The sequence below is a fragment of the Cimex lectularius genome, unplaced genomic scaffold, assembly GCF_000648675.2.
Source record: "Cimex lectularius strain Harlan isolate CLEC.00 unplaced genomic scaffold, Clec_2.1 scaffold269, whole genome shotgun sequence".
Classification (NCBI taxonomy): Eukaryota; Metazoa; Arthropoda; class Insecta; order Hemiptera; family Cimicidae; genus Cimex; species Cimex lectularius.
Genome location: NW_019392860.1, coordinates 136,185 through 159,425, shown reverse-complemented (window position 1 = coordinate 159,425; position 23,241 = coordinate 136,185). Strand labels below are relative to the sequence as shown.

Here is a 23,241-nt window from a genome sequence, read left to right as displayed (position 1 = left end):
ACTTAAATAGCTTAAACACTTATGCTACTATTTACATTGTAAATTTAAATATAACAGGAAATATCACATATCACAGACATTTTCACATATCACCACAAGACGTCTTGCAATGTTCTTGGTCTTAGATGGGAGGCCACCTTGCTGCCTTGGTTGAAGTGGACTGCTCTCTGCACCTGGGGAAGCTTTGTGTGAAACATTGTGAACCTCGTCCTGATGTGTTCCTCAATGCTATCCAGTTGATACTTGCGGCGAAAGTGGGCATTCCAGGCAAACCACTCTGCATCCATAGCGATCCGTAGTACTTTGGAGTAGTATCTCAAAAACCATGTGAAAATTAATTAAAATTAAAAGTTTTATACACTTAAATTTTTTTAGGAAAAAAAAAGAAGATTTCCATGTAGGTTGCCTTCTTCCAATCTTCAACAATGCGGCTTATGATGAAAAATGGTCTTAAATCTTTAATTACAAACACAGTTAGTTGCTGATGTTGGGTGTAAATCCCGAAATGTCCAATAATGTAAAAAACTCAAGATTCTTTAACTATATTTTGACAAAAACACTTTTGTAATATACAATTAAATATAAAACCAAATGATTTTTCTATTAATTCGATTTTTTTAATATAAAATAATTATTCTCTTAAAAACCAAATAAAAATTAATTTCACTTAAAATTAAAAGTGGTATAAAATTAAATTTTAAGACAAATCGTACTTTTATTAATTCTAGATATTTTTAGATATAAAATTTTATAGACTTTTTTAACGGGGTTAGAAATAGCAGAGGGGTACCAGCGACTTTGGAAAAAACCTTTGTAAGTACATTGGGGGAGCTGGTTTCGAACCTGGGGCCTTTACCTTACAATGATGAGTGTCGCCATGTCAACACAAAGCTGTGGCATCCGACGCCCCCTTTATAGGCTAATTACTTTATATTCAAAAAAATCTTAATAAAAGAGTAATTTGTTTTTATATTTAATTTTATTAAAAAAATTATTTTAATTGTAATTAATTTTCATGTGGTATTTTAGATATAAAGCCATTTATTTTTTTTATTTTTTTATTCTCAAATAAATATGAATTTTGCTTTACATGTTTATATTCACACCATCTAAGTTGTTAACACTTTAAATAAATAGTTAATTTAAAAATTAAAAAAAGGTTAATACAAATTTTAAAAGGGTTAATTTGAGGGAAAAAATTGATAAAACTATAATTAATATTTTATCCATCTGATCCTTAAAAAAATCATAATAAAATTTAATTTATCTTTTGTTTTATATAGTTTTTATATAAATGTTTTATTTCATTAAAGTTGTTTTTCTTTAACAAGTAGTGTTGGTTGATCTGACCTCTTCCTAAATAATCAACTGTTACTTACCTCTCTAGATCCTTCTAGTCTCTCTTTTTATCTTAATAACTCTGTCGCTCAGTGAACAAAATGCATCGTGAACATGTCTGAGTGAACCTTGATTAGGAATCCACTGTTTTTACGCAATAACTTAACTTAGCTTTTGTTCATTTCAATTTAATGGGAATTTTTCATAACAATACCTGTCAAAAACCGGTTTAATTATTACTAAAAAATTTGAAGGAATGAGGAGTATTAAATATAAACTATAAATTTATTAAAAAAAATTTAATTGATAGTATTACATTACATTTTAAGTATTTTTTGATTAATCTGCAGTTACAAGCACGCATTCTCTTTTTTCTGGATCAAAAACTGATTTGACAACATTTGCAATCTGGGGGCACAACCTATGCTCCATGACATATATGGTCCCTAATTTCCATACGCATTCGTAGAATGATTTTTCATCATTTAAATCCGGAATGGGGCCTTCTTCGGCACAATGCTCTTTGCACTGTTGAGTTTTTTCATTCAGTACGCTAAATTTTGGACAGGTTTGAAGTACAGCTGGTTCCCCATTTTGGCAGACGAAAAAAATCGACGGGTCGGACGGGTATGCGACTTTTTGGCCATCTTGTGTGCACAAGACTGTCGAACATTTGTGCTTCAACGACTTCCTCACGCAGGTCTTTGTCTCAGGGCTGTAGACCGTGAAGGGTAATTTGCACTTATAGTCATAAGCGCTGCCATTCAAGCACACATGGTACATCGTGCAGTCCTTTGGGTCGGGAAACGTGCCTTCATTGGAGGCACAGTCGAACTCGCTCGCTTCCGCGGGACAAGTATTGTCTGAGGTGGGCATGCAGCCACCGTCCTTGCAGTAATTGTTCGGCTCAGCACATGGGATTTTCAGGCGATTCATACCAACCATGCAGATTGAAATGGTATGACAATCCGAGCATCCGATGTCGTGTACTAAACACATCTCATCACTCTTCGAACCTAAACCAGAATTGTACAATTCCAATATACGATTCACATCCTAAACAGAAGAATATATTCTTTAATATATCATTATTGTAATCTTACTGACAAAGACTTACCTGACTTAAGGTCGATGTAAAGAAAACAGACGTGACTATAAATATTGCCAACATGTTTCCAAGGGTTCGCCAAGCCAACTGAAAATTGCAATTAGAAGAGCAAGGGTGCTAAAGACAAATAATTAATAAAAAGATAAGAGATAGCAAACTGGCCATGACACACCAACTTATATTTGAAAATGGTGCTAAATACTTTCAAAGGTTTATCAATATTTCAACACGAGCAACAAATAAAAACTGGAATTTATTGCCTTTGCTTTGTTTCTTTGGAGTGGAATTTTTATTTTAGTTTTATACTTGTTTTAAAGAAAGTCTTATGAACAAATATATGTAATTATTATAGCAAGTTATAGATGTTTAAGACTGTACATTACATTTCCAAAATATTCTTCATTTTAAGTGTCATACTTATTTATACGAATTATATTTTATTTTTAAATCTATATGGATGATTTTAATTTGATCGGAAACAAAAATAATACCAGAAATCCAATTTGAGCTCGATATACGCATCCGATTTTTTAACCAATTGTTATTTAAATAATTTCTAGAATATATTGCCTTTGCTTTGTTTCTTTGGAGTGGAATTTTTATTTTAGTTTTCTACTTGTTTTAAAGAAAGCCTTATTGGCAAATATATGTAATTATTATAGCAAGTTATAGATGTTTAAGACTGTACATTACATTTCCAAAATATTCTTCATTTTAAGTGTCATACTTATTTATATGAATTATATTTTATTTTTAAATCTATATGGATGATTTTAATTTGATCGGAAACAAAAATAATACCAGAAATCCAATTTGAGTCCCATATACGCATCAGATTTTGTAAACAATTGTTATTTAATTAATTTCTGCAAAAGTCTTGGGTTTTTCCTCTCGTAACAACCACGTTTTGAAAATTAAATCATCAGCACATATGAAAGAAGGATGTTTCATTGCTTCAATTCAAAAGAGAAACTTAGTTCTATGACAATTCTATGGCCGTTGATTGCAATAGAACTAAATTCAGTTTTATATCAAGAACAACAAAAATGTTAAACTCATTCAAAACTATAGATATATTTAATGACAGTTTAAGAAAATTTAATCAAATTTTATTGCTAGAAAAATAAATATTGTATCATTAATATATTAAAGTAATATTGATTTAGATTATATTAATAATTGATAATTACATAGTTTTAATTCATATTTCAAATTGTTTCTAAATTTATGTATAGTATAACCTTTTTTTTTATTGTATACATTTATAATTGGGAAACAGTAAAATACATAAATAAAACACTTAGTTCAACGTGTCTTCAGACCATCTCTCCTCTCCATTCGTAAAAATGGAATTGTGAACAATCAATCACTTGGTTACAACATCGTGTCAAACGGATTGGTAAAAACAGATCAATTAATCACAAAAATTGACACCACAAATAAACATTTTTCCCATTACCTAGAAAAAATTTTAATTTTTCTGGTTTGACAACAACTGCACATTAATTTGTTTACAGACTAAATTAACAAGCCATTTTGATCAAAGATGTCAAAGTTCTATCAAATGATATATGTAAGAAAACAAGGATGATAACAAATGTCAATTTAAAAAGTTCTATTTTATTTAGTTTCAAATATGTTCAAATTACAAGCTTCAATAACAAATAAAAATATAGTACATAATTATTAAACATTTTAAAATCTATTGGATAATAAATCATAAGAAAATGACACAGTTAAAGTAATATATAGTCAGCTAGAATAATAATTTTACCCAAGGCAGTGTAACTGGAGTTGGTGAAGAAGCCTCATTGGATGTTGAAGGTTGTGATGATGGGCTATCTTTAGTTGACGGTAATTGAGAAGATTCAGAAGTACTATAGCTAGGATATGGGGTTGAGGACATTGTAGCATCAGGTGTAGAAGTTCCATTAGATGAAGAAAAGCAGTTTTCAGTATTTTCTAAACTACATTTATTGTTCACTGGATTAAACCAAGAGCCTTCAGGACATGTCCTTTGAACCCATTTAAATTTTAGTCCAACTTTGGTACACTCTCTAAATTTAGTGCATTCATAAGGGTCTGGTACAAATCCCTCCTGTTGACACTGGAATGTGCAAGTGCCTTGTTTCTCATCAAAAAATAAACCATTGAAACATTGCTGTAAGGCAATAGCTTTACGTTGAAAGCAAATGGCGTATAAAGATGCATCTCCAGGATAAACGGCATATTGCTTGGTTAAAACATGGCACTTGAAATTCAAACATTTATGAGCTAATCTCCATTTCACGCATGATTTAGTCTCAGGGCTGTAAACCTGCAGTTTGCCACATCTCATTTTGGTTGGGATTCCACGTAAGCAGATGTTGTATGCACTACAGGTGTCCAACGCAGGAAAATAACCATCAGACGGACACTCGACATCTTTATAACTCGATTCAACCTAGAATTAAGACAACAGAATATAACATTTCTTAATTTCAAACATATTCCATACTTCAAAGGCATTTTACATGCATTATATATTTGCTTATAATTTACTTACAGTATACAGCAGAACACACAAAATTAGGCATCTGCTCAACATATTGTCTGAGGGTAAGTAAAGTAAGACAGGTTTTTAAAGAAATTATTTCCCTATTTGTTAAAAGCTTAACACAGATGTGGGTGAAATTATGAGATAAGATAATTAACTGCAAAATATGGATTGCACTGTTTCAATTCTTTTTTATGCCAAGGTAAGTCAAACAATCTGATCGTAAACGCAAATAATAAAATTATCAGCAAGATTTGGCTTCAGTAAATGTTCGGTAACTGAAGAACTAGTATTCATAATTAACCAAGCAGATTGCAATTACAAATTTGTGTCACTGGTGGGATTTGAACACTCGGTTAGATGTGACATGAGCAATCAAGTCATGATGATACTAGCTCAACCAATTTAGAAAAATTTAGTATAATAATTAGAATATATATACAATAAATTAAAATATTAATAAAAATAGTAATAAAAGTAAAAATTTGTAAAAACAAACTAGAATATTGATATAAGGTTAAAATATAAATTAAGATAAGGTTAAAATATAATGCTAGCAATTATTCCATTATGATTAATTAATTTAACTTCATTTCCTCTTGCACTTAGTGAAATGACCAGCTTTAACTAACTTTCATTCTTAAAAACTGAACATACTTTTAGATGCCATTTTTCTCTTCTTTTTTTTCAATATTAAACCATCTTGAAGTGGCAGTATCATTTTCATATCCCTGATTTTTCTTAATAGAATCAACAAGTATACATCTAAGGGGGTCACTGTGGCATCCAACTCTAGGATTAGTTAGGCTAGTAGTCCTGGGTTTGAACCTCAGCTTAGCCCTTAGAACTTCATTTGTGAATAATTGAAAAAATGATATTGCCTCTCCTTGCCCATGACACCCCAAGTACTTGGATGTTAAACCATTTTGTATGAGAGGAATTATTTTCCTTTTTATTTTACAAATATTCATCTGCTTATTTTTTAAAATTATTATTTCAATTAGCAAGGCTAATGCAGTTGTTGGTGATTTTCTTCAATCTTTTCTACCTTTTCTAATTGTTTAAATTCAAAATTTTAAGTCAATGGATTCACCATTTTTCACAGTAGTTCCATTTTAAGAATATTCTGAGTTGTAGTACTGTTGTTTTAAATTCTCTCAAAATGAGCACCGTGTCAATCCCTAAACCGATGTGGCCACCGACGCTCCTTACTGTGGTCTTTGTTCTGCACCTTAATTAATTTTTTCCGATAATTACTTTATTTTAATAACTTCATTTATGTCTTAGCTATAGGGACTTAATAATCGTTTCAAGTAATTGAGTCATTAGGCTCTCCCAGACTAACTGTGAGCTAAAGATTTATTTTCTTAACATTGCCAGACTAATTATACATGCTCACCAATATATACCTAGTTAGTAATTTCTAGGCATGAGTTTGATTACATTTAACTCAGGTTGGATGATTTACCAATAATTTATTTTCCAATTGAGAATAAACTGTGAGTGCTCCATTGTGTTTTTACTTTCTTCGGGAGAAACATGACTTCTGACAAAAGAACATTTGACACAGTTTGAACAGTTTATAAATCAAATTGATTTGGAAATGTTATAAAATAAATATTAAATAGTAATTGTGAAAATAATTTAATTTAATTAAAAAAAAAAAAACATTTAAGGCTAAGGATTTTAAGACTTTATTGTGGTAAAAGCCGACAATAAAAATATACCTAATAAGATTTAAACAATAAAATGAAGTTGTAAAAATTTTAGTGCTTACTGAAAATCTGTAAACATTATGGAAACATAAAAAATACAAATAAAAAAGACACCCATTGCATGGAAATTCATAGCCTATTCTTGCTTTAAGTTCAATCATCCTTTCACTGGGATATTAAATTCAATATTTATTTATTAATCGGCTGCCACGCCCTTTCTACAGTATTAAACCATACATATAAATAAAAATGAAATATAAACAATACTATGAGAGTAACCAGAATTATGAGAGTTGTAAATATGGTGTCAGATGAGATTGACTTGTTCAAGGAATAGTTTACAAAAATAACTTTTAACAATTGTTATATCATAATTATTTTATTACCTTTGCTATATTTAACTGTTCCTTCTGTATATTTTTATTTATTTATCCTATTTTCTTATATTATACCTGTAAATTATATGTAGAAGTGGATCAGAGATGTGGTCAAATGGACAAAACTTTTTATAAGTTGTAAGCTTTCGGCGTTTGTATTTCACCTTCCTCAGAACACTACAATTGGGAAACAACATATCTTATTATTAACAGTATTACCTACAATAAAAAAATAACAAAATTTACATACTATTTATGAAAGAAATTACAAATATAAGGGATCTGAAGTTCACATGGACTCTCCATTAAAAGTCCTTAGTTACAAAACTATAATATAATTTCACTAATTTCGTGGTCCGCTTGACCAATTAATAGATTACAATTAATTAAGGTTTTTAGTTGAGATGAAAAAAAGCTAATGGCATGAGCGGGATTTGAACCCACGATCTTCGGCTAGATACGCCGCTGCTCTACCACTTGAGCTATCGTGACCTCGATCCAGTGAAGGCGGTATCTAGCCGAAGATCGTGGGTTCAAATCCCGCTCGTGCCATTAGCTTTTTTTCGTCTCAACTAAAAACCTTAATTAATTGTAATCTATAATATAACAATTATTTACACAAAAAAAAGTCCAGATCCCATTATATTTTTTTTTATAAATTGTATTTTGTAATTTTGTATTGGAGTGGTAATACTGTTGATAATAAGAAATGCTGTTTACCTATTGTAGTGATCTGAGAATGGCAAAATATATTCACCGAAAGCTTGACTAACTTATAAAAGTTTTACTCATTTGACCATATCTATGAGCCACTTTTACAATTACTGCTCATCAATCACTACATTTTTACTTATAATTGTGTAAATAAATTTATATATTTGTTTTAATTAAAATTAAGATATAAGATAAGATTATGATTGCATTTTTACTAGTTTTGTAAATGTGGATCCAGTTTTGTTCTTCTATTATTTTTGTTAGGTTTTGTTTATCAATATTCTAATATTTGTTTTATCATTGTAGCTATTATTTATACCAGATGTATATTTATACTAAATAGGCATTAATTGCCTGTCTATTTGGAAAAAACAAAAATAATAATAAACAAATTGACTTTACATGACGATTACATGATGCATCATAGTTGGAACGGGCAAGCCGACAACATCTACTGGTGTTACGAAGGTTATTGGTGCAAGGTTTTAAGAGGTACATCCAGAAGGCATTTTTTTACTTCGCAATCTATCACAGAAATAAATTCCTCCATCATCACAGAGCCGACTTCGCAAGGTTGAAAATCCGAGGAGGAATCGACGACCGAGTCTGGACTGAAAGTGGACAACCTAAGATGCACTCTGTGAGATGTAATCTCCTGAGGTTTCTCCAAATGAAAACACATTTTTCATTAGAAATCATGCGTTTTCACGAAATCTCCAATTAGGTAAGAAGACCCTCATAGTGTTATTTTACAAACTGTGTTAATGTTTTTGCAATAGAGACGGTTTTCGTGTTAGAACTCTTGTGTAAATCGATGATCATGCTTTTCTTCTCTTTTTCAGACTACTCTCTATGATTTAGGAATGAAATGTCAGCATTTCAACAGGTCTTTAATTTCTTAAACCAGAACACGTTTTAGAACTTTTTTTTAGAATGCACGTTTGTCGTTTAAGCCCCCCATTTCAAAAGTTTTCAAACTTTTGCCTTATTTTCTGGCTTATTTGTTTTGTTTAATTTGTACCTTTGTTTAGCTGTAAAGTGTTGTCAAACAAGTATGCATTTAATAAACCTAGGTTTTATTTCTTGATTTTTAAGGTACAAGATAAAAAAAAAAAAGCTAGACACAAATACACTTAAAGGTAATATTTCACTATGCAAAATCTTCGCATCTTTGAACATATTTTACAGTTAAAGAACACTTAATGATTTATCGATAATAATTGCCATAACTCAATAGCAGGTTAACCAAAGGCTGGCAAAATTTATAAGACTAGACTTTGTCACCAATTTTCTATTTTGGATCCTTTTATCAGATCCAATATCCGATCAGATGTGTGTGGTATTTTTGCATAAACACACAAATATGATTTAACAGCTGAATGGTCGACACATATTCCTACGTTTGATCTCATTGTCTGAAACATTTGACAGATCAAATATCAAATAGATGTGCAGCATGATGCAACATGTGCATACATGAACACATAGAAACAATTTAAAGTATGGCCTAAGATAATGTATATGATGGAGGGTTCGGATGATTCAGTACGATTGATAGAAGTTAGACTTGTTTAACTCAATTCACCCGCAAGGTTTTTCATATTCATGTCAGACACTATCGTAAATTTATTAAGATGTAGATGTAATAGTCGGGGTGTAATATACTGCGCTGCTTAAGAGCTATTGTACCCTCCGTTCTCTGCCTAAAGCAAGGAAACTTGAGAAAGGAACTTGATTAGTATGCGCGGTTTCAATGGTTGAATCTCTTCTATTCCACGTCCCAAAGCACTTCCTTCTGCGAGTAAGTGTAGAACCACAGTTTGTTAATAGGTGTGTTGGTGTTTCCTCTGCCTCTTTGTAGAATCTGCATGTGCCGACTTGGATTATTCCAATCTTCTTTAAGGGTCCATTTAGCTTGCAGTGTCCCGTTAAGAATCCTATTAGGATTCGCAGACCAATTTAAAGTACGGCCTAAGATAATGTAAATGATGGAGGGTTCAGATGATTCAGTACGATTGATAGAAGTTAGACTTGTTTAACTCTGTTCACTCACAAGGTTTTTCATATTCATGTCAGACACTATCGTAAATTTATTAATTTACTAGTAATAGATTTTGTTTTTTATTGATTTAAAGTTTTAGTGAATATTTTGTAGCAATTATTGTTCACTTGTTGGATTTTTCTTGGTCTGTAGGGAAATAAACTTGCAATTTGGTTATTAATGATCGGTAATGACCAAATTATAAATTATTGTTCAGTTATATAGTTGATCGCCAAGATTTTTATCTACCTATTCTTGCTGATTTTGCTGCATGCTACGGCCTAAGATTATGTAAATAATGGTGGGATCGACTGATTCAGAAAGTCTGATAGAAGTTAGACCTGTTTGACTCTGTTTACCCATAATGGTTTTTTTTTTTATGCACACGCCGATTCTGCCGTAACTATAATATTTTGCTAGTAACGGTTTCTGTGAGATTTCTCCTTACAGTCTATGAATGAACCTGTAATTTGGTCAGCCTATTCCACTGGATTGTCGGTCAGGCACAGATGAATTATTACAGTACATAAAAATGTGTTTTACTAGATCCATCAAAGAATCAGAAAAAATCCAAAGGCGCATGAAACTGACTAAAACATCTCAGCCATTTCCATGTATTGATACATATAATTTGATATATATTAAAAGTTTGTCTATTCTCATCACCAAGTCATAAAATGTGATCCATTGATGATTTGTAACTAGTAGTAATTAATTTGATTGTCAGCTGTGATAATGAAATTAGCCCTACTGATGATGAGTAACTAATGATGTGGTGGTAGCAGGGCCCATAATAAATACACAGGCTTTTGTCTTGGGATTATTGCAGAAATTTGAAAATATAGATGAAGATAATAGGGGGGAAATTCCCAAAACGTCCAAATAAATGTTTATAGAAGTAACGAATATACTTTTTTATATTTAAACTGCAGAATTTTTTGTAAGCAAAAACCAAAAACTTTAAAAAGACAAATTAGTCTTAAAATTTTCATTTTATTTATTTAAAAAAAATTATTGCAGGAATAAAAATAATATATTTACACAAGTAGAACATAGAACTGAGTATGAGATGTTTTAAAGCTGTTAAACTATGTTGTTTTCTTGATAATTTCAAAAAGGAAAACAGTTGTTTTGTTTTTGATTCCTTACAAAAAAAAAAAAAAAAATGGGATAAAGTTGCTTTTAGCAGTTGGTATAAAGTAGTATAGAAAACTTGTTCCCATGTAGAAAATTGTTCTAAAAATACTTACATTACACTTGTACTATAAATAAGTTAAATTGAGATACTGCAAGGTTATGGAGCTGTTGCTTGATCTTCCCTGATCATCCCGGTTGCCTGTCCTTCCTGTCCGTTACATTTTGCCACCTTCAGTGGTTGATCTTTGGGTCATTCTGCCATTCGGGTTTCACAGGCAAAACCAGCTAGATTAGGCAGGCCAAGATGATTCAGCTACAGATAAATAAGTCATAGGAACATATATTCTTCTATCAGTTGATATTTGTCTATTCTCCATGTTAAATCAGTCATACATTGATTTAAAATAATATATTCGTTTTTATTAACATTCTATTTATTCATTGATGATTTTTTTTTTTTAATTTGTATACAATCCATGAAAATTACATGTAATCTCAGAGATTTTTTTTTAATTACTTATTATTTATATTCCTAATGTTGTAGTTTTTCTGTTAAGCTTTTATTTATAGTTATATGTAAATTAATCTGTGTTGAGTTCAGATGTGTCTAACACCAATTTGGCTTTTACTCTGCACCCACACATTTTTATTTTATATTCATGATCAACCTGTTACTCAATTTAATTTGACTACGTTATTCAGTACTAATGAAATTTTGTACATCTTAAAGACAAAAACCAGGCTCTGTGTTGTATTTTTTGTTTATTTCAAAATATGTTTAGGGATTATTGTTATATTAGTCACAGCATACTTACTTTAATGTAAACTAAATTAAACAATATTGGAAATTCATGAGTTTTAATCCATTATTTAATTAGATGGTGTATAAAACACCAGAAAATCATTTCGTGATAGATTAAAATTTAAATAACAATTTATTTCCTAGTTTTGCTCTTAATAGCACGTGTTACCTCCTTTGGCCTTACGGAGGGCCTTAAGTCTCCTAGGCATCTAGAAAATAAGCGATCGGATTTCATCTTGTGAAACAGAATAGCATTCTTTAACAAGGGTGGTTTTCAACACTTGTTGGAGGTGGCGAATAATGTCTCTTTGTCATGACCGATAAGTATTCTATTGAATTCATGTCTGGAGAACGTGCTGGTCAATCCATTGTGGTAACCCCTACATCCTCAAAATAATGGGTGACAATTCGACTTACATGCGGTCAAGCATTATCATGCGTTAATAAATTGGTCCCAAATAAATGGAGCGAATTGGGCAAAAGCTTCCAGAAGAACTTCCATAATCAGTCATTAGCGTGGGTTTGGATTCCACCTCATACCAAGCTATCTTTGAAAAGGCTTTGAAAGGACTTGGGCTATATAACAGACACTACATCTGTTGTTGGCCAAAGCATCTGCCCAGGCAAGATCTTCTTGAACAAAACCATTCATTTAAGGAAAAAATAAAATATTTTCATTTATTTCTCAAATTTATTGTTACATCAAAGAATACAATTTAAAAAACCAAGTTTGGAAAATAAACAAATAATATAAATGCCCATGTATTTTTGTCTTTGAGTGTATTTAATGTCATTCTGATTTATATTTTTATTTTGTCAGTAATACGAAAACAAAAAATTAAAATTTGTGGATTTAAAGAATTATAAATAAAACGCTGAATCTAGGAGGAAATAGAATATAATATTACATTTTGTATATCTGATTCTTTAAATAACTCTGCAAGAAAACATCAGTTTATACTAATTTTATAATCTTAGATTTTCCACACAGTAAACTAAATTATATATTTAATTTATAATTAATTTAAAATATAAATTGATTTTCCAGCGGATTTTTTTACGTAGAAGATTCTATGAGAATCACTGAGAATATACATAATTTTATAAATTTCAAATATTTTATGAGCTTTCTCAAAAATTTGCATTATTACGTACTGTTTTGTTTAAAAAAAAATGGTTTTATTATATTAATAAACTTTAAAAAATGAGAACAGATAGATCAGAATATTGTTTATGTAGTTTAATGCTTGTTTTATATTTCTGTTGGGCAGTGCATGACTGAAGACATTGTTGCATGCTAGTTGAAGATGGCTGCCTATTTGAACCGAAGTGGCGGTGGCATGCCTACTTCTGTCGTACAAAATCTGACTGTTTCACCATCTGACTCACGGCACAACTCTTCTCCCCTACAGAGATTCGTCAAAGGCAAACGTAAAATCAACGACATATTTTATGAAATAGAAGATTATGTACTGGATTCAGGCAATTACGTCGCAAGTTAGTAGTTTTATTTATTTATTTCAAACGCTTCAAACTATTTTCTCATATTGCGCCCTTACCCGATTAATTAACAGCGCTTAAAAAAGAAAACAAAAATATAATCGATGAAAAGGAAGTTAACCTGGTCGTCGGATATGTCCAGAAAGTTAAAGGAATACGTGATGTTTTATCAAGAGATCACATGAAAGTTGCTTTCTTCGGAAGGTAATATTTACACCATCTTATGTTTTATTACAATGTTATTAAACATGTAATTTTTAGAACGAGCAATGGAAAAAGTAGCGTTATAAATGCTATGCTAAGAGATAAAATACTACCTTCCGGTATTGGCCATACCACAAATTGCTTTCTTCAAGTTGAAGGTTCAGAAAACGGGGAGTCTTATTTAATGACCGAGGACTCCCAAGAAAAACAAAATGTCAAGGTATAAAATATTTAAAACTAATTGACTGCTTAAATTTTATTTTCAAATTTTTGTTACAGTCTGTTGGCCAACTTGCTCATGCACTGTGTGAAGAGAAACTATCAGAAAGCAAGCTAGTCCGAATATTTTGGCCAAGAGATAAATGTTTTCTGCTAAGAGACGATGTTGTTTTTGTTGACTCTCCAGGTATTTCAAAGCGAAGATTTGTAAATATATTAGATTTTTTTTGTATTTTCAATTCTTTGTTTTTTTTTGTTTCGAAGGCATTGATGTATCACCAAATTTAGACGAATGGATAGACAAACATTGCCTTGACGCTGATGTCTTTGTTTTGGTTGCCAACGCAGAATCCACACTTATGGTCACGGTAAGGGAAAAAAATTAGTACAACAAAACATCAAATGAGGGAGCAGAATTCAAAAAAGTAGTCTTACGTGTTACAAACAAATTCGCTTGTTTTCCTTATAAGCTAAAAATTAAGTTTTGGCGTTTATAAATTTCAGACAAACAAGGAAACAATATTCTTTCTTCTATTATTTAATCTCTTCTTTTTTAACAAGTTTGATTTAGTTGTGAAAAATATCAAAAATTGTACTCGGAAAGAAGATTGTTTCTGGTTACTCTGAACGCATCAATTAAAAATAAAGTAATATTTATTTTAGCCCTTTTTTTCAGTAAAGAACATAATATATAGAAATAAAAAAATTGATACAATTAGAAATATGGATGAGAACAATCACTAACCGGTACAAACCTGGTTATACTCCCATCACCTCGTCCTCATTGTCTGGTTTAAATTTTAACTTACATTTAAAACCAAATTAACTTCATCATAATATAAAAATAGTAAAAAACAATGGCATTGGTTTTTACTTAAAATTAAAGATCAATTCTTTAGCTCTGGTGATAAAAAGAAATAAATGAAAATAAAAACATTCATTTAGTAGTAGTTAGCAAAATACTACTAGCTGATTATTAATAAATTAATACAATATTAAATAATTAAAAATCCTGTTCTTGAAAGTAATTTAATCATAATATAAAAATAGTAAAAAACAATGGCATTAGTTTTTATTTTCTAAAATTAAAGAACAATTCTTTAGATCTGATGATAAAAAGATATAAATGAAAATAAAAACATTCATTTAGTAGTAGTTAGCGAAATACTACTACCAGATTATTAATGAATTAATACAATATTAAATAATTAAAAATCCTGTTCTTGAAAGTAATTTTTTGGTATATTTAGTCTCATTTATTATTCTAGTTCTAAAACATGTACCTTAATTACACATTAAAGAGTGTTTAATTGAATGGTAAAAAGGTGAATCTGTAGAAAAGTTAGCGTTTAATTAGAGATTTCACTTGGCAGGGAATAGAGCGGAAAAATCCGCATGAGCGAGTCTAATAGCCATGATAATCAGCCAATTTCTAAAACTGCTAGCCCCACCCTTCTCATGCAAAACTGTCGAAAAAGTAGAAGTAGAAAGATGAATTATATTAATAAATTTTGCATATATTGCAGGAAAAGAACTTTTTCCACAAAGTTTCAACTCGACTTTCGAAGCCGAACATTTTCATACTTAACAACCGATGGGATGCCTCAGTGTCTGAAGCCGACATGCAAGACCAGGTGATCTATTAATTTAAATTTTAATTAAGTAACATTGACCGTAAAAAGCACAGGACTTGGTAAGTACTAATGTGAGATCTTTTAAACATGGAATCATGCTGGCTTATAATTGGAGCTATAACAATCTAGCACTATTTTCATAGTTGAAGATTCTTGACATAAATCTTGCTTCAATATCTGACGTTAGAACATTAGACAGAAAAAATATATATACTCATTAATTCTTTTTTTAATTGAATCTGTTCTTTCTTAACCATGGTTAACATGGTGCAATTAAAACTGGACTGGTGAAGAATGGAGATTTGCTGCAAAATCAGGTACCATTCATATTATTAAATGAACGAGCAGCTTTTTTATTTGTTTTATTATTTAGTTGAAATGTCACAATCATTTCATTTTTCCATTTATTTGCAGCATGTAAAGGTTTATTTATTGGTATCAAACAACAAACACAGATTTCACATTCCATTTTTTGTTTGATAATATGGTTCTTGAGAATAAAGCAAACTAATTGAACAGAGCATAATTAATGCTGTAAATGTATAGTACTTTATTTTTTAAAGTTTTATTACTGAATCATGAAAAATCACTTTTTTGTTTTTCATTAGTACATACACTTTGTTGAATTTAATTTAAGAAAATCACAAGGCATTGCTTATTTAACAGGTGCGACAGCAGCACTCCGAGAGAGCGGCTGAGTTTTTAGTCAAAGAGCTTAAAGTATGCACACCGAAAGAAGCAAGCGAGAGAATTTTCTTTGTATCGGCCAAAGAAGTTCTTCAGGCGCGTCTGCAAGAAGAAAAAGGCCTTCCGTCACAAAGTAATTATTACACCAATTTAAAATATATCACTTGTCTAATCATAACGCATTCAGGTGGAGCACTCGCAGATGGATTTACAAATCGATACTTTGAATTTCAAGATTTTGAAAGAAAGTTCGAAGAGTGTATATCAAAGTCTGCCATCAAAACGAAATTTGAACAACATTCGCAGCGAGGGAAATCAATCGCACTGTGAGTAGAATTAATCTAATTATTTCAATTTTCAGCATCTTTATTTTATTTAATAATAAATTTATAATTACATTTTTAAATTAATTTTTTGTGTACAGCCGAACTTCCTTAAACAGACACTTCTTGTTTGCGGACATATCTGAACAATTTATAGTTTTATTTTCCCCAATATTATTCCACTTAATTTACAATGAAAAATCATCTAATAAACAGACACTGACACTACGTGTTTAGATTTTTCTATGAAAAAGTCTCTTAAAAGCAGACAGCCAGAAAAAAAACTCAGTATTCCACAAACCGTGAAAATGGAACTATATAACGGAATCATTAAGGTTTTGGGGGGGTTAATCATCCCGTTTACACTACCTCTGTACCAGGTTGAAAGCTTGTTGTATTACGATCTATTAGGATGTCTGCATGGCAACCTTTTACCATTACGGCAAGGATATCTGCTTATCCTACATAATAGAATCCTTTTTGTTCACATAATCATAAACAATTTAAAAATAAAATAGTAAATTAGCTGGAAATTATTTTAAAAAATGCATTGCAGTTTTTATACCAAATGTTTCAAGCTCAGTGGATCAACATTCTCTAAAGCGGCCCATAGACCCCATTATTGCACAATATTTTGGGTTGTGCAATTTAATTGATCATGTGTAGACGATATTGAAAGTTTGTGCAATACATTGCATGATTGACGAAAAGTTGAAAATATATTGTACAACCTGGAAAATATTGCACTGTCTGTTGGCATTATTGCACAATATCAGTCAGTTTGTGAAGTACAAGTAGTAACCAAATATTGCACAAACTTCAATATCGCCTTCAAACTATTCAAGTTCATTGCACAAACAAAATTTTGTACAATATTATGAACGTTAAGGGCCAAGCGTCAAATTATTGTGCAATCTGTATTGTACAATAATATTGACCGTCTAAGGGCCGCTTAACAGCCTTTAATTTTTGATTTGGAAAACTTCATGTTTAATCTTCTAATAAATGCACAAAAACCATTCCCGAGTGGTGTCTACTTATGGGAAGTTCGACTGTAGTTATTTTTCCTGTCTTACTCATTTAAGTTATTTATTATTCAAGTGATATAAGGGATGTCATGGAAACAGTTTACGAGCGTGCGCTCGCAATGCAGAAAGAAAAGGCTATCATCAAAAAAGAAGTCAACGATAAATTAAATTATACCGAACAACAGCTACTTTTGATCACACAAGAGATGAAAGAAAAGATCCACCACATGGTCGAAGATGTAGAACAAAGGGTAAGAATATCTCTCGAATACCCTCGTCCCTTCAAGCGGATTTCATTATTAATTTATTATATTTCTAGGTATCTAAAGCACTGAGTGAAGAAATAAGAAGATTGTCTTCATTGGTTGATGAATTCAATCTGCCATTCCATACAGATCTACTTGTTTTGAATGTTTACAAAAAGGAACTACACTTACATGTCGAAAATGGACTGGGGAGTAACTTGAGAGCAAGACTTTCGACAGCTCTAGCTATGAATATTGAAGCCAGTCAGCGTGAAATGACAGGTTTGTATTTTTAACAAAAAAGGCAATTTATCTATAATAAAATAGTCTACCGGTTAAAAAGACTCCTGGATATGACCTTATCACTGGGAGAAGTATTGAGAAAAAAAAATATGTCGATTAGTAGAAATTATCATGATACAAAAACCGGGGAACTTATGAACGAAATAAAATCATACAGACCCATATGGTTACTACCAAAAATCGCTAAACTTTTCAAACAGAGTCTACTAAACAGATTAAAATCCTTAAGGTGGCCATTCACGATCGCTCCAAGCAGTCCAAACGGAGCGACGCTGTTTCAAAAACCACGTCAATGGCAAAACTGAACTGGCGTGCCCGGCTGTGCCGAATATTCGAACGGTCCAAACTCCATCGCACCACTCCAAATATCTACGGCGTGACGACGGCATGGCGCGTTCGTGAATGGGAAAATCTGGCGTGGAGGGTGGGGATTTTGGCGCGCTGGCCCCTGGTCGTGAATGGGAAAACCCTCGTTTTTTTGGCGCAGTCTCCATCTTTCTGTCACTGAGCAAACATCTCCATCGTACATTCTCAAAAAGTCAAAAACGTTTATTCTTTATTGGTAATGACATCCAATCGAGATTTTATTGTTGAGGTGATTGAATTGTATGCAAGTGTACCATGTTTATGAAAGTGGTGGACAATGACTATATTACCACGATAGAAATAAAAGAAATTCGATCCTCAACCAATTGGTCGACGTTTTCAAAACAAAGGATACGAATGCAATGAGAGATGCGGTATTGATAACCCCTAACAATGATCAGAAATCGTAGTAGAGAACTTAAGTTCTTTGTAGTTCATCCCTGTAGTGAGAAATCGTAATGTGGTTGCCAACCTTTCATATAGTGATGATTTCTCTCATGACTGTCTTTTGTTTTCTAATCAAGGGGGGGTAACAAGCTGGAGTAAATATAAATAAGACGTTAATCTTTTTTTTTTTTTTTTTTTTTTTTTTTTTGTAAGGTTTTAGTTGAAATGAAAAAATAGTGTCACGAGGGGATTCGAATCCAGGACATTCGGCTAAATACGCCGCTGCGTTAACCTCTTGAGCTATCCTGACTTTGATAGTTCGATCCACTCGGGCACCAACTCCCCATCTCAACCTACAACCTTTGGAATTTTCTCTATTTTTGCCATTTTTTGGTGTCGGAGAGGATCGAAGTCACGATAGCTCAAGTGGTAGAGCAGCGGCGTATTTAGCCGAAGGCCATGGATTCAGATCCCGCTCGTGGCACTAGCTTTTTCATTTCAACCAAAACCTTACAAAAAAGATTAAATAATTGAAATAAGTAATTTGGTCAATAGAAATACTAAATATAATGAATAAATAAGACGTTTCATCCATCCTTAAATAGTTCCTCCAATCAGCAGGTTCAAGGGAAAGTTCTTTCATCAAACTGATGTGGGTATGACGGCTTCTGTTCAGGAGCCACTTCTTACACCAATTTCTCTTCGATTTTTTGCTTTTAATATGTAAATAAACAGAAGAGTAGCACAAGAGATCATCATCCATTTTGAGAAGGTAATTCACTGGTTGACGTTCGGATCGACTGGCTGTGGAGCGGTCGTGAATGCCCCTCAAATTTCAGGCACTCCAAATGGAGCTGTACGGCTTGGCGCGGTTCCATTTGGAGTGATCGTGAATGGCCACCTTAGTGGAAAAAAAATTATCCCAGACCACCAATTTGGATTCTGATCAAAGCACTCAGCAATGGACCAAATTCACTGGAGTATCTTTGTATATTCCTTGATGCACCACAGGCTTTTGAAAAAACCTGGCATAAAGGACTCATCAGTAAATTGGGTTGCTACATTATCACGTCCTCTTAAATGAAATAATTTTAGAGTTAAACTGAATATTCAGACATGGAAAAAAAATGAGGGAGTACCCCAAGGAAGCTTACTAAGTACTTTATGTACTATTCACCAGCAATTTTCTAAAAATAGTTGGTGTAAAAATTGCAACTTTTGCAGACAGTACAGCCAGTATCAACAGGACCGACCGGCAATCATTCTTGTAAAAACCTTCAAAGGGTTAAAAACAAAATAAATCGGTCGACGAAATATAGTAACAAAACATAAAAACATACCGAAATTAATGTTTGGTCTATAAAGACCAGCACTAAATATGCTCTAGAAGAAAGCGATATAAAGTGACTCACACACAATATCGCAGACTGCGATGATCACTGCTGAACCATTTCCTACTGCAACATCATTTTCTATCTGGCCGGGCCTTATAGAAGAAAATTTTCAGTTGTCAAAACCACCCAACAGAATGTATAAACACTCCACCTACTTTTACCTGATGTATTATTCTGTTTTAGACCGTATGTGTGCCTTACTTCCGGATAAAACGCGCCAACTTTCAAATTCAGTCATACCAAGACGGGAACCGTTTGAAGTACTGTACCGGCTCAATTGTGATAACCTATGTGCTGATTTCCAAGAAAATCTAGAGTTTAGATTTTCATGGGGCATATCTGCTATCATAAATCGTTTCTGCACGAAGAGCCAAAAGCCTTCTATAGCAAACCACCATCCTCCTGCGGTAAGCTTGTGCTTGTGATTTTAATTTTTTAAATGTAATTATTTTCAACTGTGTTTTAGAACTACCAAACTATGTTGTCACCATGCAGCGATATAGCGGAAATGAATTATTACCAGCCTCAGCCAGTCACGCCAGTTTCTAGTTTTATAAGACCGGAGGACGTTTCTATCGCGTCTAAATTGGCTTTGGCCTCTATCGGCTCACAGGGAACAATGGGGTGCTTTCTCCTGGCTGGAATGGTAAGAATCCATTGACTATCACTGAAATGAAAAACAGACATGATTTTTTTCTTTTAGACATTGAAAACCGTCGGGTGGAGAGTAATTGCTGTTACCTCCGCTTTGTACGGTTGCCTTTATTTATACGAAAGGCTTACGTGGACCAACAAAGCAAAAGAAAGGGAATTTAAGCGGCAGTATGTTGACCATGCCACAAAGAAGCTCAAGATGATCGTAGATTTAACATCTGCCAACTGCAGCCACCAAGTCCAACAGTAAAGTTTGAATTAATTTTATTGTTTGTAGAAATGTATATTTTTGATTTTAATTACTTCAGGGAACTTTCGAGTACATTTGCTCGTCTGTGTCACCTGGTGGATGAGGCGACTACGTACATGAGTAAGGATATGAAAGATTTAGAATTGGAACTCAGAGGTCTTGAGGAGGCGGCCAACTCTGCTAAAGTGCTTAGAAACAAGGCTAATTATCTAACAAAAGAACTTGACATGTTCGATGAAGTATATTTAAAAGGTAAAGGAGCGAAACATCAAACTAGAATTGAACCATTAGTATTGTAATTATTTTAAATAAAAAAGTTTAGATAATTGTTTTCACAGAGTAGATTCAAATACGTTTAAAATGAATATGATCAAATTTCATCATGTTAATAAACGTTTTATTTTCCATTTATTTTGCAATGTTTTCTTATCACTTAGTCTTTTTTTTTTTTTTAATTCCTATGCATGTTTTTAAAATAAATGTCACATTATTACCTCCTTACCAAAAAGAAGAAAAATGAAGAATTTATTAAAAACCAGGTATTGTCTCGATTTTTTCAGAGTAAACCCCGCCCAGGAACTTCTCGCTTCAGATTTAAATTGTTTTAACGCTGGGCGATTTGCTAGTACTTGTATAGTGATGAGATATTTAAAAAAAAAAAGTTTTATTGTTTTTTCAAAATCACAAAAAAAATTTTTAATTGTAAACAGTTATAACATCACAGTTTTTCATTTGAGATTAACAGAAAAAAAAAAATCATTTTTTTCAAATTTCTCCAATCAATTTTCAGGGTATGCAGATGAACGTTAATCTGTAATTTTTTTCAAATTTACAAAAAATGGTTTTATTTTGAATAATAAAATATGTAGTAACATTTTTTGTTAAAACTGATATCAAATATAATGTTATCCTGTACATATTATTAAGCTATTCTTGGAACTATTTCAATCATAGTCCTAGTCAATAGTTATTTGATTGATGTTTCGTTTGTTGAAAATAAACACGTTAAACATACACAGGCTTTTCTTTATTTCCCAGTTTATAATGCAATATTTAATTTAAGAAAATATACTTTTTATATAAGGTCTTGGTTGAGATGAAAAAGTGTCTCGAGCAGGATTTGAACCCACGACCTTTGGCTCAATGTGCGGTTGCTCTAACCACTTGAGCTATTGTAACTTAACTTTTTCTTCTCAACGATGACCTTAAATTAAAAATATAACTAATTAAAATAAGTAATACAGTCAATTATGACTACTAAACTTATTTGGATTAATTCAATTTAAGCTATATTTTAATTTGTTTTTCTATAGGGCAGTGGAATGTTTGGGTAAGTTTTCTACATTTGATGCTTTCTGAGTTTATACATTATAGTCTCTTTTTTTACGGTCATACTGCATTGTAAAAACAAAGAATCTGATCCAAAGAAAGCCTAACCCGTATTTAACACAACCAGGCATTTATGACTTGAAAGCATACGCTTCTAGGGGAGGAGGGAGTAGTATGTTTGGGGGCGTTGTATACCAGCTTTTTGCCAGACATTTAACGCACTGTATGGGTTTTCAGCTGGGGGCAAAGCTCCCATTGCTAGCAGCATTTCAGAAAGTTGGGGAGCATGAAAATCCTTATGTGTTTTGTTTTGTACGTCTTCTTGTTCTTTTAGAGGTTGTTGAGTTAAGAAAATAAGAGAAAAATCTGAGAGATGGAAATACGTGAAAGAAAATGAAAATGCAAAATTTTCTGTTTTATGTGCTGTAGATTAGCGATGACCATTAGATGATTGTCAACCAGTAAATAATATATATAATAATAACTGAAATTGAAAAATGGCAAAAAGGAGGGAAAATTCAAACGGTGGGGTTGAGATGGGAAGTTAGTGTCCGAGTAGATCAAGGTCATGATAGCTCAAGCGGTAGAGCAGCAACGTATCTAGCCAAAGATCGTGGGTTCGAATCCCACTCTTGTCACTGACTTTTTTATCGCAACTAAAAACCTTAATTAATTGAAAGTATAGTAATAATAATTCCATTCAACTCACTAATTTCGTGGTCCGCTTGACCAATTAATATATTACAATTTATCTCAACTAAAAACCTTAATTAATTGAAATAATAATAATACTTTATTTCCTAAATATAGGTGCAATACAAAAAAAAAGATACAAGTACTTACAGCTTGGAAATATTCCATTTGGTCAGCGGGAATAATATATGTATAGTATAATATACATATTCTATNGATTTGGACAGGGGTTTAAAGGTATATATATATATATATAT

At 32.0% G+C, this 23,241-nt stretch overlaps 3 protein-coding genes across 4 annotated transcripts; 1 reads left to right on the top strand and 2 right to left on the bottom strand.

Moving 5' to 3' along the window:
- Positions 1–1,618: 1,618 nt before the first annotated feature.
- On the bottom strand, positions 1,619–11,274 carry LOC106674348. Its single transcript, XM_014406992.2, has 3 exons — positions 11,080–11,274; positions 2,456–2,533; positions 1,619–2,394 (listed from the first exon to the last, which is right to left on the bottom strand). Exons 2-3 carry the CDS (start codon positions 2,507–2,509, stop codon positions 1,678–1,680), a joined length of 771 nt encoding a protein of 256 aa, XP_014262478.1. The 5' UTR covers positions 2,510–2,533; positions 11,080–11,274; the 3' UTR covers positions 1,619–1,677.
- Positions 3,697–5,150, bottom strand: LOC106674342. The gene is made up of 2 exons (XM_014406985.2): positions 4,992–5,150; positions 3,697–4,889 (listed from the first exon to the last, which is right to left on the bottom strand). Exons 1-2 carry the CDS (start codon positions 5,031–5,033, stop codon positions 4,203–4,205), a joined length of 729 nt encoding a protein of 242 aa, XP_014262471.1. The 5' UTR covers positions 5,034–5,150; the 3' UTR covers positions 3,697–4,202.
- On the top strand, positions 8,173–21,976 carry LOC106660847 (transmembrane GTPase Marf). Of its 2 annotated transcripts, XM_014383835.2 has the most exons (16): positions 8,175–8,512; positions 13,040–13,265; positions 13,343–13,472; positions 13,530–13,692; positions 13,752–13,878; positions 13,956–14,059; positions 15,218–15,325; positions 15,992–16,145; positions 16,200–16,338; positions 17,437–17,614; positions 17,683–17,890; positions 20,242–20,465; positions 20,525–20,704; positions 20,762–20,958; positions 21,021–21,214; positions 21,523–21,976. In XM_014383835.2, the coding sequence occupies exons 2-16, from the start codon at positions 13,076–13,078 to the stop codon at positions 21,525–21,527; spliced, it is 2,301 nt and encodes a 766-aa protein (XP_014239321.1). In that variant the 5' UTR covers positions 8,175–8,512; positions 13,040–13,075; the 3' UTR covers positions 21,528–21,976. The 2 variants fall into 2 exon arrangements, with proteins under 2 accessions (XP_014239319.1, XP_014239321.1); XM_014383833.2 differs by lacking the exon at positions 21,523–21,976 and having other exon boundaries at positions 8,173–8,512; positions 21,021–21,373.
- Positions 21,977–23,241: the final 1,265 nt, after the last annotated feature.